The sequence below is a fragment of the Pteropus medius genome, unplaced genomic scaffold, assembly GCF_902729225.1.
Source record: "Pteropus medius unplaced genomic scaffold, Ma_sr-lr_union100, whole genome shotgun sequence".
NCBI lineage: Eukaryota > Metazoa > Chordata > Mammalia > Chiroptera > Pteropodidae > Pteropus > Pteropus medius.
Window position 1 is genome coordinate 23,130,975 of NW_024346667.1, and position 16,858 is coordinate 23,147,832.

Here is a 16,858-nt window from a genome sequence, read left to right on the forward strand (position 1 = left end):
AATGAAATTGCTAATATTTGATCATATTTTAAAAACTGTAGTAATTAACAAATTTCTCTTTGGGTTCCCATAGATCTGGGCTGTACCTTTGTTTCTTTACTTTGATGAAAAGTACTTTATTCATTTTTACTCTCCACTCATAACTTTGTAGGTAGCCAATTACTGAATGGTAATGAATATTTTTTTTTTTTGGTTTTGTTGCCTTGACATATTAGAGTACTACTTTGATCCCTTTCAAAGAATTCTCCCTCCACCTGCATTTCATGTACCACCAAAAAAACTCTCAGATTAATTTTTTAAAAACATAATATTACTTATTTATAAAATTAAACCAAAGCAAATAAGATAAGCTAATTTTCTGAATTGACTTCAGTTTTTGGTGTCAGTAAGTTGGTTATTTGATTTTCTGTGTGTGTGTGTCATATTTTTTAGAAAAAAAGTTTTTAAAAACGGCTATTTTTCATAAATAGAAATATTCCTTTCCCAACAAGATAGGCCACATTAATATATTATTCTAATAGATTCTTCCAAGCAATATAGAAGAAAATAGGTCTGTTTCTCCCATGGCTTTTTCTTCCCGTATGCCCTAAGAATAAGAATTACCTTGTCTCCCATTTCGAGCTCTGAGTCCTTGGCTGCCCTAATCCCTTTAATTCTGTAAGATCCCTGTGGCATTATCAGAGTTAATGTTGAGCCCCCATAGCCAAATGCTTCCATTTTATATTTATTATTAAAAATATATATATTGTCAATAGCAATTCTTTATTTTTTTTAATTACTCTAAACCTCCAGTGTAATAAGTAGTAGGAGAGAAGTTATCACAAAACCAGTGATATCACAAATGAATCTTTGAGACTTAAAACTCTTAAATGCCATCATTATAGAAGTATTAGTGAATATATTTTATACTTCATATACTTCAAATTCTTCATCCGCGTGGTGGTAATTTGCCTTTTCTTACTGTCTAAACATATTATCTTAAATTTAAAACATCTTTGACAATTTCCAGCATCATATTTTTCTTAAGACCATGAATCTTTGCTTGGCCTCAAGGAATTTGGATATAACTAGGGGATGAAAAAGAGTAAAATGTGTGGTCTATAGGTAATATTTTAATACCTTGTGGTGAGAGGTGGAGGATGACAGCTAAAGAAAACAGTCTGGACATAGCAGAACTATCTGTGATATGCTGGTCAGAGGACCACTACTTGTTCATTTGCCTTTATGTTAAATCAAAAGGTCAGTGCATTTGTAAAACAATAATTCCTACCTCCCCAATGTAGTAGATATGGGTCGTCTCTTGCTATGGTTTCAAAATTGCTCTGTTGCTTTCCCCAGTAATAAATATGTTTTACAGCCTCTCACAAATACACCTTCTCATTCTTTCTGTAAGTGACGTGCTTTGATACTGTCTTCGTTTTTTTTTTAAATGCTGGTTGCAACAGTAAGTTGATTTCCTGACACATCAGTCTGGGTCAGGGTGAAGAACACTGTCTTTTTGGACAGAGTCCCTGGGTACCACCTATCATTGTTATGCTCCTGATTGAAGTCACTCTTCAAAAAGTCTTGTACAGGAGGGATGACGTAGGGTCTAATCAGAACAGACATTACCCAGCTGGACCAGAGAAAATCACCCAGTCTGACCTTCCGGAAATGTAATATACATTTATATGTATATGTAGTATACCCTCATATATAGAATATATCTTTCTATTCTACATTGTTTTTTATAATTAACAAACTATATCCAATAACATAAAATTTGTCGTAAATCCTAATAGAAGGAATGTGCACAGGGAGCATTTCATTAAGTGGAGACAAGAAGAAAAATAGTGGAATTTTTACTTAGCCAAACGTTTGAATGATATAACTATGATAATAATTTTAGCAGTCCTCATTTATTAAGTATTTACTCTGTGCTAAGGACTTTATCATCTTTATTGCATTTGATCCTCGCCACTATCCAATGAAAATAGGTATATTTTTTCTTTTACAAAGGAGAAAAAAACGTGCCTTAAGGAAATTAATCAACTTTCCCAAAGAAATATAACTAGTAGTTATTCAGTGATATCTGACACACGCCCTGTGCTCTTTATCACTTCCTGTAATGTCCAGCATTGGCTTTGGAGGCAGGCAGTCCTAAATCATGTCACTGCCACCTCCTAATTATATGACTTTGAGCCTCGTTTCCTCCCCGTGAAATGAAAAAGAAAACATGCACCTCATAGAGCCATGGTGAAGAGTACGGAAAGAACTTAGTAAGTGATTAATAAAGCCACCTAATAGTAGAGAAAATTACACACGGAGACCACAGGACTGGAAGAGATTATACAGTCATCCATTTTGTCAACAGCTGGAATTACACTGAAGTATGTTTTTCTCCACAGCATTACCAATGAAAAGAGTGATCAAATTTTTCTTTCTTTTTTGCTAATCTGTTGGATGATGAGAAATAACAGATTAGTTTTCATTTGCATCTACCATATAGTGCACATTTTTTAATTGACTAATTTTTATAGATTTGTCTGATCCATAGAAAATACCCCTTAGTAGCTAAATCTTGGAATATCTTTAGATCGAAGGTATTATTTCTGCTGTTTTGGGCATCCACTTGCCCAAAAGGCACTGGAATGGAACTACTGGCTTTTTGGAGAATTCCCAGAGCTCTGTTTCATTTCAGTTCATCATTTCACCCTTTAATAAACTTTGATAAGATCATAGCTCATTTTTAATGGAAATTCTTCCATTTCAAGTTTATTAGTTTATTCAGTCCCATTAGAATTTGAATCACAGTGTATACTCTTGCTCCTGAATCACAAGAAAAAAATCACCATTTCCACAATAACAGAATTCTTTGTAGACCTGAAAGAAATTCAACTTGTGCCATGAAGATACTTAAAGTAATGTATTTTTCAGTGAGTAGAATTGTAGGGCATTTCAAAAGAAAGAACCCTTGAGCATTCTTTTTGATTGCTTAGTTTTAAAAAGGTATAATTTTTACATTGAATATCTTTACTTTTCAGAACAACTCTTGGAATTTATGCACCAGTTGCCTGCTTTTGCCAATATGACAATGTCCGTGAGAAGAGAACTCTGTGCTGTGATGGTATTTGCAGTAGTGGAAAGAGCTGGGACCATAGTGTTAAATGATGGCGAAGAGGTTAGTAAATACTTCTGCCACTTAAAAAGTTTCTATTTGAAGTTCTGTCAGTATAGCAAATGAACAAAAAAACAGATTTTTTTTTCTTTTTTCCCCTTAAAAAAAAAACAAACAACAATGTTTGAATAATTGAAGAATTATGCTGTGCTCATTATTATGTCAAAGTATTCCTAATCCCTTATTTTATCTTCTGATATTTAACAATATTTCAAATGATACTAATAGAGATATTTTTATGTATTAAACTTTTCAGATTTTATAACTTAAATGTTCATAATATAATAATGCCTTTTGTCAGAACAAAATGATATTCTTATTGAGGCAGTGGTGATCATTTCATCTTATTTACATGTGTTTTGGGGAACAGAAGAAATTTTTTCCATTATGTCATTTTAGAGAAGAATATCCAGAGTCAAATCAAACAAATGAATAATGTGTACCCTAGGCTAGGCATATGAAAATACATAGATATATGGCTGTGCTTTATTCCTTGATCTGTCAGTTTGATAAACAGTTAACTTTACTGGAGTTTTTTTTGCTTGTTTGTTTTCATAATTAAAGTGAAAGATCTGTTAAATCATTTGTAGGGACCGTTCTAGCATTTTCAGCTGCATGATAATGATGTTATTTTCTGCTCTATCTTCATTTTTTTGAATTAGCTGGACTCCTGGTCAGTGATTCTGAATGGTTCTGTTGAAGTGACTTATCCAGATGGAAAAGCAGAAATATTGTGTATGGGAAATAGTTTCGGTGTCTCTCCCACCATGGACAAAGAATACATGAAAGGAGTAATGAGAACCAAGGTGGATGACTGCCAGGTATAAAATGTTATTAAAAATGTATATTTTATGTTTAATAAAGAAAGGATCTATGCGGTTGTAAGATTTTTCTGTTTATATGAATAAGTCATCTTTTAGATTTATAAGTAAGATTTTAAAGAACTATTACTTTTAGCGTTTTAGTGTTATCACACCCAGGAAATTAAAAATAAATCTCTCTTAAAGTTACTTGAATTCCACAGAACTAAGTGTTCTATAAATATGTTCTGTTTAGAAAAAATGTTATATAAATATATTTTAAATTTCCATCAATAATTGGTAATCTCTTCTTCAAAAGATAGGGAAATAAAGCTCCCATTATGAAAAGAAATTATAAGTAGATTAATAAAGATGATGTGATAGTTATGCAATGTATTTCAATATATATAAGATGATAAATTGATTTTTAGAAGTCATGAAAATTAATCTTAGTATAAATCAGTAGGAAAACTTGCTAGTAAAAAAATAATTGCTGATTAAAAAAATACTCGATAGCAAAAGAAAAATGTCATTGTTGATATTATATTAATATTTAATATTTAAAAGCTTTTAATAAAAGACTAGGAAAAGGATTGAGACAAAATGTAAAATTTAATTAGATTACTATGACTGGTAACCTCTATATTAGTTGGAAGTAAATTTAAGATGCTTTTGTTATCAGGTGTTTATAATATTTATCTTGTCTTCTTAAAAATTATCTTTTGAAAGATAAAATATTCTAATATAAATAAATGAGAAAATGTGACTTAGACTAATTAATGTTAAGTGCTCATTGTATTTATTATTCTGAAGTCTGAAATACATCTAAATATACTTTATTCTGAAAGAACATCATTGAATTTTTATAGTGTCTGATGAGTATTAAGTGATATTCATTTAAATATTAATTTTAAGTATTTTTACTTACTAAAAAGAAAAATGGCCATGGCTGTAAATAAAATTATCTTACAAGAAAATAAAAATAATGTTGACAAATCTTTCAGTGAACACTGTAGACTCCACAGTGTAGAGAGTCAAATGTACCAGGTAACATTAAATGCTTATCTGGGATCTGGAAAAGGAAGAGAAGGTAGATGTTAGGGAAGAAAGTCTAATCTATTTACCAGATGAGGAATTGGTAGGAAACCCTGAGTGTGTAGTCACCAAGATAGGCTCCAAAAGAAAACTGTGATTAAAAAACTCTGATGAAGACTCCTAGACTCCTGTAGCTCCTGATATGTATGATGTTCCCAGATATCCAAAGAAGGTCAAAGGTGAGTTATCTGCTGAAGAAAGTCTCTTTCTTCCTCTCAACTCCATGCCAGGTCACTGTAAAAGGAACATGTTCAATCAGGGGTTTAAAAAAATCACTCCTGTGCTTTCACCAACCCATCTGTCAGGCCTGACGTTCATTCCCTCAATAGTACAGCAAGGATGAAGGATGAAGTTAGACCATTTAATGTAAATGTTTGTTTGGGATGGTACGTTCATGTATTTCTGTTAAAATGTTGCGTATCAGTCAGAAAGTATAAAAGTCAGATCATTATTAGGGAAAGTAAAGGAAACAATGAGAATCATAATATTATTCATCTGTAAAATGGCCTCCCTAAGTTGCAGTCGTCCTACTGAGCACATTGTAGGCAATCAACAGATATTGAATGGCATGAATAAAAATGGTGTCGCGTTCTCCTTACCAAGAAGCAACTTTGCTTAGGACTGGCCCTCATTTTTTTTACAATCCATTAGGTACTGGAAATAAATATTGGGTAATATGATACCTAATTGAGCTTCTGTTAAACCTAAGGACATAATAGTGAGTGGATTAAATTTAGCATTTATTTCTGTTCCCCATGATATTTCTGGATCTCATGATAAATTCATGGTTGTATTTGGTGCTTGGTCCCTTCTCTGTGTGCTTTTCTTCCAGTTCTCTCCTTTCGATGTCTATTCTCGTTCCCCTTTTGAAGGATGCAAGCAGGGCTAGGTATAGACATCCTAAGGTACCAGACGACTGGTAATGGTTTTCCGTTCCACATATACGCCTTGTTTTCTTTTCCCCTCTTCCTGTCCCTCCATTTCTTTCTCCTTCTCCTCTCTTTCCTTTTTCCTTCTCCCCTGCCTATGTCTTAGGCCTGCCACTGACACCTCATAGCCCTGCCCTCTACCCTTCAATGTGTGAACTATTAGGTATGAACTTGCCTTACAGACCACAAAGTACCAGTTTAAATAGAACTAACCTCTTAAGGTAAATCTGTTAGACTCACCTTTTTCTGAGGCCATGGGAGCTAATGACACTTTGAATTCATGAAGTAGTTTTAGAGGAGAAAGCAGTTGCATGGATAAATTGAAAGTTGACTATTCTGTATTATGATCCAAGTTTATTTTATTTAGCCTTTTATCACTGATAATTTTTTACTAAATATAAATTGTGATGTCATGTGTACAAAAAGAAAATAATCCTGTGATATAAGCTGTCATTGCCTTTTATAAGTGGAATCTGGTTTGGATATTTATTTTATATCAGGAAGCCAAGATCTTACAGTACTTTCATGTGTTAACAGCTATCTGAAAATATAAAACTTCACCAAAACAAATATATAGATTATAGATAGATAGATAGATAGATAGATAGATAGATAAAATTCGCAAATTGTCAACTGACTTCATTATACCAGTTAAAATTATATTTTACTTATGAATTTCTCACTAAATCTACAAACCTCTTAAAGCAAAAATAAATCTAATAAAACTACAGATAAATGTTTTCATCTAAAATTTATTTCTTTTAGAAATCAGATCTGTATGGCCATAGTAGAAATTTGGTTTTTATTTCAGTTTGCTACAGAAGAAATGCCCAAATTGTCTGCCTAGACATCAAGAATTCCAAACCAAACTTATTCTAATTTCCTTAAATCCTTAGTCAAGAAGATATTTTGGTACATTTCTCTTCAAAAATTATTTTCTTTACTTACTCATTTTAAATTAGGGATATATATATATTTTTAGGAGATGAATGAGAAAATAAAAGAATTATGTTCTCTAAATTTAGTATACTGATGAACACCTAACATTATTTGGAAATATGAAGAACAAATTTGCTGCCCTGTAAAAAGAAATAAATAAAAATATTTTTGAGACGAGAGACTAAGGACCCCATAGTTCAAAACATATATAAATATACCTGTGGTCAGTGTTATAGAAATGGATTTATTTTTAAGGAATTTAAAAAAATTAATTTATGTATAATTACTTAAAAGCCTATGTCTTTTGAATTTTAACTTTTGATTCTAAACTCTTAATAGAAATATTAAAAGATATCAGCCGACTCAGTGGAAGAAATGATATTAAAATATGCTATTTCTAAAGTTTGAACTGCTCCAGCTACTTCTGTAAAAAAACTTTGTTGATTATGCGCAAAGTATGGAAAATATAGAAAAGTCTATAAAAAAATAAGTCACGTATAATTTGCATTGCTGCAAAATAATAATTAACATTTTATTATATCTCCTTCCAAGGTTTTGATATGTATGCACAATTTTTTTTAAATTAGCAACCATATAATTATGAGACATTGGGCAAATTTGCATGCCATTGCTACAACTGTGTCTTCATCTGTACAATGGGGATAATAATAATGTCTTCCCTATGGGATGATTTAGAAGATAAATTGAGAAAGTTCTGTAAGGCTACTGCAATATGATGATGATGATGATGGTGTCATCATTATACATATTACAATATTTGGTTTTGCATTTTTTACAAAAATTAACCTAATATCATGAACATTAAGCCACAGCTGTAAACGTCCTATGGAGATATGATTTGGGATGGCCAATTTATAGTTTCTTATACATGCTATCCTATAATTTAACCATCCTCTTTTTTCATATTTTCACATTAAAGGAGGGGGAAAAATTGTTCAGGCTTGTTTTTTATTCTCAAATGATTTTTTAAATAAAAATAAATCATTCAAAATTCAGAGACAGCAATAGTTTTTATTTACTTAAAAAATCTACTCTTCTCACCAGTCTTTGGTTAATTTGTTAATAAGTGATTTCTATAATTCATTCTTAACTTTCTTTAAAACTACTAAGAAATATAATTAAGTGGTTTGCCCTAAGCCCTGAAATTTTTATATTTGGAGGAATAATGGCTTAATCTGCATATACTGTTAACGTTTTCTTTAAGAACAAGGATTACCCCTAATACCCGTTATAAAGAATAATGATTTGGGCTTAACAAGTATGTGGCTTATTTTGGGAACCTTTTTGAAAAGACTTTCTGAAATAATTTCTTATCAATATAATTAGCAAATTTATAATGGAATTTCAATGCCTTTTATTAAAACCATCTTTAGTTTAAAACCTTTCTTTTAAAATTTTTCAAACTTTTAAAACCCACTAAATGGTAATTATGTTTTTATATCTGTCCTCCTAAGATTCCAGTCCTCTCCTATAACGTTTTCCAGTTGTCAAAGAAGAGGTATGAAAAAGGACTCTCCAGATTTTATTATCTGATTTTTAAAATTGTTAGGATTTTTAATATAAAGTACATATAAATATTCTAAAAAATGAAATTTTCTTGACCAAGGAAGAAGTACGTTAAAAAGTAGAGAAGGCTGATTAAGTAAGTTCATTACTGCACTCATTAGAAAGTATGGGAAAGACATAGAAAAATGTCAGTGTTGAATAATTAAAGCACTGAATTATTAGTACTGCTAGGTCTCTTGCAAGCACTTTATCATTAACACGTGACTTATATTTTATTTTAGTTTGTCTGCATAGCCCAGCAAGATTATTGCCGTATTCTCAACCAAGTAGAAAAGAACATGCAAAAAGTGGAGGAAGAAGGAGAAATTGTCATGGTGAAAGAACATCGAGAACTTGATCGAACTGGAACAAGAAAGGGGCACATTGTCATCAAGGTAAGACAAACATGCCCGAATTTTTTTTGTAGCATCAATTATGACAACTTAAGATTCCCTGACCCCCTTTTTAATGCATAAAAGTTACCAGCTGTAAAAAATCTTTATATTTCCTGGTGAAGCAGTTTTTTAAATTATTATATATATTACTACCCAGTTCATCTTATGTTGAAAATCTTGAAATCAACATACCATATAGGTGCTCCTTATGCAGAGTAGTTATTAAACCTTTTATTTGTTACAGGGTACCTCAGAAAGATTAACAATGCATTTGGTGGAAGAACATTCGGTAGTGGATCCAACGTTCATAGAAGACTTCTTGTTGACCTATAGGACTTTTCTTTCTAGCCCAATGGAAGTGGGCAAAAAGTTGTTGGAGTGGTTTAATGACCCGAGCCTCAGGGATAAGGTTGGAAAATGTATTCTAGTTTGACTTTTAAATATGAAATATTCAGATATAGACTTAAAGATATATATCTATATATTTTTGTCATGTCAATTATGTTCAAATTATTTTAATAGAATAAGAGAATGTACTTTTTAAGCAAAAGTGATACAAATGTTAGTTCTTGTTAAGGTTTCTAGGTTCCGTCCTAGAAATGTCTTTTTTTTTTTTAATACAAAGGCTAATAAATTGGCCAGCAAATGTTTAAACTTTAGTTCTATTGGGAATGCATTAAAACACAACCCCCAAACATCTGGATTCCATAGAAATCTGCATTCTCTAGTTCAGTAGATCATCAGTGTACACTAGATAAAAGTTGCACTTTTTTCATTGGCACCAGAGTAGCATTTTATTGCAACCATTGCTAGTTGGTAGGCCCCAGTAATATAATTCTAAATAGACCCTCCTTAGCAGCTCTTAAGAACTCTGTCAAGGCTAGGTTGGATGATGAACTACATAATCTTATGAGGTTTGAGAGTTAATCACAGCCTGCACTCATTTCTCCTTTCCATATGCAGTCTGATTTACATGAGAGACTTGGGAGAGGTGCGGGAGGAAAATCCGGAACAAGAGACTAACGGTGAAAAGCCCCAAGCTTTAGTGCGGGTCCTGCCACTAACTAGTTCTGTGGCCTTAGAGCAATCCTTTGGACAATGCTTTCCATTTTGTATTCTGAACGTCACGAGCCTAGATCTCAGTTGAGCCTTTAAGCCTCAAAAACTTGGTTTGAGCATTGCCTCTGCTGTTTACCTTACATGTCCTCCGACCCTCCTGACATTCATTTATTTACTTGTAAAATGAATAATCAACATCCTTTGGGGTTGTTGAGAAGACAAGTAATAGAAGTAAAGTTCTTTATGCTATGTCTGGCTCAGAGCCAGCACTTAATGCATCTTATAGGTTGCTTGCTGTTAGAGGTGGTTGGTGGTTTTCGATTTATGATTTATGAGTCTTGTTTCTTTAATGTGTAATGTGGCTAGTAGACTTTTTAAGGTGGCTTCTCCTGCAAAATTTTAATTTTACGAAGAGGTCAGGTGTTAGATATAGTTTTGAAGGAGATCATCTTCTGGGTTCCCTAAATTTGAAAAATTGGGCAGTAGTGAGAATAAATGACAAAAAATATAATTATAAAGGTTTGACTCTTGAGTGATTAGTCAGGTTATTACTGTAACAAATTACAGTCACAAACAACTCAACAGAAAATTTCTTTTTATCTTGTTATTCAAAATTTAGAGCAATTAGGGAGATCGTTTTATAATCTATATAAATGTCTAACCAATGTACTATATACTTGAAACTAATAATAAAAAATTTAAAAATAATTAGAAATGAGAAATTTAAAAAATTTAGAAAATTAAACTTATATAAAATTTTAAAGTTACAGTTATACTTACTTTATTTAGTAAAATTTTGCTGAGAATTTACTTTATGCCTAGCATTGTTATAAGTATTAAGGATGCCCTTAGAACATAACAGATAAAGTTGTCCTCATAGAACTTATAATTTAATGAACGTCACAGAGTTCTTGCTGGGTACAAAACAAATACTCCATCACTATGAGTGTGTGAATTGGTTGTATAAAGGTGTAGGGCTCTGTGAAAACACATGTGTAGGTTTTAAAAAAAAAGGCTATTTATTTTTCCTGACGAATTGTAGGTGTTAAAAGCCTTCTAAATCTTAATGTTGACAAATAACATATAACTCTCAGCCAACCCCTTCCTTTCACAGCTTGTTCCTTTATAGATCTTCCTAGGATAATACTATTCATTCCTTTTTTCTATTCTGCCCTCTACCTTAATTTTTAAATTTCTACCCTGTTTTGCCTTATATTTATTTGTTTTGGTTTTAATATAGCTTTGTTTTTATTGCGACCTGTTTTAAATATAATTTGAGAGTAAGTGAGATGTAAGTTGATTACCATCATTCACAGACTCAAAACCCTTCTTGGCAGAGCAATGTAATCTCTATATTCAAAGTATAAATATGTATTTTCAGAAGGTCATTTTCTTATAAATAAGATTCATACTGAGGGTTTTCATTGTTTTTAGTTTATTTTCTTGTTCATTGTTATTAGGTAAAGTGTTAGATATCTTTTTTGAAATTATTTTAATAACAAATTTTTAGCATTAAATTTTTAGAAAACCTATTGAAAATAATTGATTTTTCAGGTTACACGGGTAGTATTACTGTGGGTGAATAATCACTTCAATGACTTTGAAGGAGATCCTGCTATGACTCGATTTCTAGAAGAATTTGAAAATAATCTGGAAAGAGAGGTAATAGTTGTGATTTTTTTTAAAAAACCATCACCTTTAAGTTCATTTTATTCAGCCTCTCTTTGAAACCACTCTTTCTGAACTTACAGAAAATGGGTGGACACCTAAGGCTGTTAAATATCGCGTGTGCAGCTAAAGCAAAAAGAAGGTTGATGACATTAACGAAACCCTCCCGAGAAGCCCCTTTGCCTTTTATACTACTCGGAGGCTCAGAGAAGGGATTTGGAATCTTCGTGGATAGTGTCGATTCAGGTAGCAAAGCAACTGAAGCAGGCCTGAAACGAGGGGACCAGGTATGATATTTCTAAGTACAGACTTTAAGGGAGAATATTGGTGTCTTTTTTTTTTTTCTTCATTCAGTTGCGAGACTGGAAGTAATTTTGTAACTTTATTTTTAGATATTAGAAGTAAATGGTCAAAACTTTGAAAATATTCAGCTGTCAAAAGCCATGGAAATTCTTAGAAATAACACACATTTATCTATCACTGTGAAAACCAATTTATTCGGTAAGTCCTTTCACATACTTTCATTTTTCTCCTTTTTTTTTTTAATATTTAGGTCTTAATTTGTGAAAAATCATTTTTATAAGTAATTTCAAACATCATAAAAATGAAAATATTTATAGTAAAGTATATAGATATAGATTTAATTATATAAATATGTAATTAGATCCACATCAGAAGTTACTGAAGTGAGGACCATAAAATTTTTATTTTATCAACGTTTTTATTCATACTTATTTTTAATACCTGTACATTTAAAGAATATCCTACTCTATTTTAACTTATTCTGAGTGGAAATAATAGAGCAACATTATAAAGCAGATTCTTAGTGTCATTCATTCATTGGAGTAGTGTTTTTCTACAGAATTAGTTTTGATAGCTGAAGTCTATACTTCTCATCTATTTTCGGTATCTGCAATTGCCTTTGAATTGTTCGCATTTCTTATAATGGGTATTCTGTGGTGTTTATTTACATTTTAGTATTTAAAGAACTTCTAACAAGATTGTCAGAAGAGAAAAGAAATGGTGCCCCTCATCTTCCTAAAATTGGAGACATCAAAAAGGCCAGTCGCTACTCCATTCCAGATCTTGCTGTAGATGTAGAACAAGTGATAGGACTTGAAAAAGTAAATAAGAAAAGTAAAGCCAACACTGTTGGAGGAAGGAACAAGCTAAAAAAGATCCTTGACAAGACTCGAATTAGTATCTTGCCACAGAAACCATATAAGTAAGTGTCTCTATAAGTTTTCTGTGCATTATCTTATGTGTTATAATGATATGCAAAGGTAATGATGTAATTAATGTTTGCAAATGAGTCTAAAAATGTTTTCATCTTTTACAGCTGAGCAGTCTCAGAAGCAATATTACACAATCAAGTTTGTTTTAATCCTGCTTTTGCCACTTACTTGCCGTTCCAATCTTCATAAATAATATTAGTGCTTTCTCATTTGAACTATTTTTTTTCTCATTTGGACTTTTAAAAAATAATGTGTGTTTGTTCCTGTCTTTTCCATGATTTGAAGTTGTTTCTGCTACTGTTTCTGGGTATCTTCTTTACCATCAGCATCTGCTCTTTGCCAACCAAATCATTGCTTCTTTCTGTTGCTGCTTTTCATCTTTGTCATTCTGTTTTCAGTTCTTTAACCGTTGCCATGATGTCACTAACCAAGCATAGAACTTCTTTTCTTCCTCCCAGTGGGCTCTACAGTCAGAATGTATTTTTGATCACTTCTTGGCTATGTATTCATGCCAGGAGCTCAAACTAGACAAAGTTGTAGGTGTCACACTTTTAACTTTGCTTGTTTGCTTGGTTATTTCTTCATTTTAGCTTCTTCTGAGTCTTGAGATGTTTTGTAAAACTCAGTTGCCATCAGCCAAAAATTTTTTAAGTGTTAAATAGCATGGGTGCACCATATTCAATTATTGTATTCCTCGTACTTCAGTGGTATAAAAGATAACTCGAAAACCTATCAGTTATTTTCTTTCTTTGATAAGTTAATGCATTATAGAGGAGCAGTAGATATAGACATGCAAGACCATGTCAAGCATTTCTTTTTTTTAATTCCATTTCAGATCAAATTTTCATCCACAAATTAGAGAGATATGGTCTAGAATATTATTGGTGGGTCGAGTGTCAAACTTGTGTTGTCTCCATTGAACTATAATGATTGATGGTTTTGTATCAGCTAAAAAAGACTTCAACAGCAGAGTCCTAAGGATAAGCAATGATGATTTTATTTATAGACTTGAGAATATGTTTATATTGAGTAAGTTTCTAAGGGACCATGAATTAGGTCTGCTGGTATTACAAAAAACAAGAATTGATTTTAAAGTGACCCTTCTTGATAAAAAAAATACCTTATTTTAAAATAGATTTTAAAAATTACTTAAATGTAGAATTAGTAGCAACACAATAACAAAAAGATTTTAGGGCTATATTTGATCATGAGTTAAATATGAACCTTAAAAAAAAAATCAAACAAAAGTCAGCATGACCCTGGCAAGTATTAATAGAAATGCGACATGTAAGAACTGCAGTGTAATCCATCCACAGTACAGGATGTTGGCAAGGAACACAGCATGAGAATACTATGTATAATTTTGTTCTGTTTGTATTTACAAAGATATTCAAATGCTAGAGAAGGGAAAAGAAAGAAGGATAATGATTAGATGTGTTGATTTTAAAACACTGAGGAAACATCTTGTATTTTATGAAAATTGAAATAATTCATATATGTAATACAATTTAAATGATAAATATATTTTAAAGAGGGCTCAGTAAATTCTAGGGTCAGTTATATTGGTATGATAAACTTGACTTATACTAGTTACTAAAACTTCTCGTGGAAGTCAGCATGTGTTTATGAAGATTTTTTTGACAAAGTCACTAAGCTAGTCAGTCAAAGAAGTCTTCTGGAATATTGTTTTGTTTTGTTTTTCTCTCAATCATTATCAGTATTACAGAAGGTAAGATGCTGAATGATGGCAAATTGGCAAGGATAGGCATGATGGAGTCATGCGAATAGAGGGTAAAGGAAAGGGTGAGGCAAGAGGATTGTAGAATTCAGATCTGGTTGTCAGATAAGTAGAGAGAGCCTGATGAACCCAGAAAAAAGAGGGAATAAGTCAACAGACTATAAAGTTAACAAAGGCCAAAAAACAATTTCAGTAACAGTGAGAGGAGAGAGTTGGAGAGGTCAAATAAGAGGATGTGCTCAGACACAAACTTTTCTGAATTAAATCTTGAATATAAAGTAGTTTTAATTCAAGAGTATCTTCATGTCTGTGAATAACAGAGATATAAACAGGGGGAGAGAGTTCGATCATGTTAGGTGTTAAAATGCTGTAGAGAAACATTTCTTAAGAAAGCAGCTCTTTTTGGACATGCTTGGAGTATACTAGTATTTATAGCCATTTGTACCAACAGTAGCTCAGTCAGCTATATGTTTTGCCTGAGCCCATAGTAGTTGTCTCATGTCATGTACTACATCTGATATTTTTGGCAGTAAAGACTGGCTTATATGTTTAAAAAGTAAAATTCTACTAATAATGTAAAGGTTTTAATGTTTCACAGAACCTTAATACTTTGTTTTTATATGCAGTGCCTGTATGTGCTTAAATGGAAATTTTATTTTGTCGTGGACTTACTTTAAATTTGGAAGCATTTACACTAAACTCATCTTTAATTTTTGTTTTGACTTTAAAAGAAAGCTCTTATCCTTGCTTATTTACCCCTATAATTTATATTTTCCCCCCAAATAAAAAGAATACTGCCTAATCTCTTTTTAACATAGCCATTAAAAAGTTGGTATGATCTAGCTCTAATGTCTGAAAACCTAATTTATGCAAATGCCATAATTTTATTTATGAGACATTGGTTTACATTTCAATCTGAGTATGATTTTTTTCCCTCTTGTTTCAAGGTATTTATAGAAACTCGACAGAACTCTAACCATTTGCTTATGATCTAGTTTGTTTGTGTTTGTGCATGCATATTGTTTTATTTTGATGTTTCAGTTTGGAAACAGTTGAATCTTCAAATCTAAAAATAATTTTTATATATTATTAAAGTATGTTTTAAGAGTTATCCACAGTAACAGGCTTTTTAGAAATGGAAATTAGTTTGTAGCTATCCATAATAAGCAGAATTTCTCTGGAATCTTAAATGTTTAACTAGAAATTTTGAGTAGAGAATTAAAAGTAAAAGTGAATCATTGGATTTCCATGTTCTCTTCTTTGGTACTAAGAAATGTCACCATGCACCACTGCTTTTTATGCTCTGTATAATTAAGAAATAATGTCTGTGTCAGGGTTTATTTACATTTGACTCCATAATGTTCTCATTTATTTCTCTGAAACATCAGAGAATGAAAGTAGGAGTTTGGATTTTTTTCCCTCTGTTCATTTTACTCAATTTCTTCAGTTCTTAAAGATCAGATTATAAAACAATTTATCATTCTGATGCAGAAGTCATCAGTTGAGTGCAACTAAATGTGTTATTTTTGTGTGTGGAGTTCAACAAAAATGTTTATATACATAACAACTTCAAAACCTTGAGTCAACTCAAACCACAAGAACAGGTTGCTATTTAAAAATACCAACAGAATATTAGATGTTTCAGTAAATTCGTTGTTTTTAATGTGCTTTTTCTTAAATCTATTTCCATTAGTTAACTAGAGCTTATCTTTTCTTGAATGTATTTCTGTACCGAGAAACTACTAATATTCGTTATGATTTGCCCTGTTAAAAAGACATAGGTTTCAGAGAAACATACTGTATACTCAAGAACAACAAAATAAGTTGAGTTGGAATCACTTAAGCAATAACTGCTTTTGCAATTTGCAACCAAATATATTCATGATGTTTTTACATTAACTGCAAGGTTTATGAAATAGGGTTTGTTTGTGGCCTGTGTCTATTATATATGGATGTTATAACGTTTTAACTTGTCGATTATTTATTTTCTGATTTTCCTCTTTGTTCAGTGATATTGGGATTGGTCAGTCTCAAGATGACAGTATAGTAGGATTGAGACAGACAAAGCACATCCCAACTGCATTGCCTGTCAGTGGAACCTTATCATCCAGTAATCCTGATTTGTTGCAGTCACATCATCGCATTTTAGACTTCAGTACAACTCCTGGTGAGCATTACACATATTTCTTTTGCGTTATTGTAGTAATCTTTTTCCTTCTAATGTATCTCTTTTGGTTTGGCATGGATTATATCAGCCACTTAGAGAGAGGATGAACC

At 31.8% G+C, this 16,858-nt stretch overlaps 1 protein-coding gene across 15 annotated transcripts in view; it reads left to right on the top strand.

The window, feature by feature from the left end:
- RAPGEF2 (Rap guanine nucleotide exchange factor 2) overlaps window positions 1-16,858 on the top strand; it is a 209,779-nt gene that overhangs the window by 174,964 nt on the left and 17,957 nt on the right. For all 15 annotated transcript variants that reach the window (XM_039876263.1, XM_039876266.1, XM_039876269.1 and 12 more), the window contains 9 exons: window positions 3,024-3,160; window positions 3,820-3,978; window positions 8,729-8,881; window positions 9,126-9,290; window positions 11,495-11,602; window positions 11,692-11,895; window positions 12,001-12,109; window positions 12,587-12,833; window positions 16,591-16,748. In XM_039876263.1, the coding sequence (XP_039732197.1) occupies window positions 3,024-3,160; window positions 3,820-3,978; window positions 8,729-8,881; window positions 9,126-9,290; window positions 11,495-11,602; window positions 11,692-11,895; window positions 12,001-12,109; window positions 12,587-12,833; window positions 16,591-16,748 (1,440 nt within the window). The remainder of the gene's footprint in view (window positions 1-3,023; window positions 3,161-3,819; window positions 3,979-8,728; window positions 8,882-9,125; window positions 9,291-11,494; window positions 11,603-11,691; window positions 11,896-12,000; window positions 12,110-12,586; window positions 12,834-16,590; window positions 16,749-16,858) is intronic.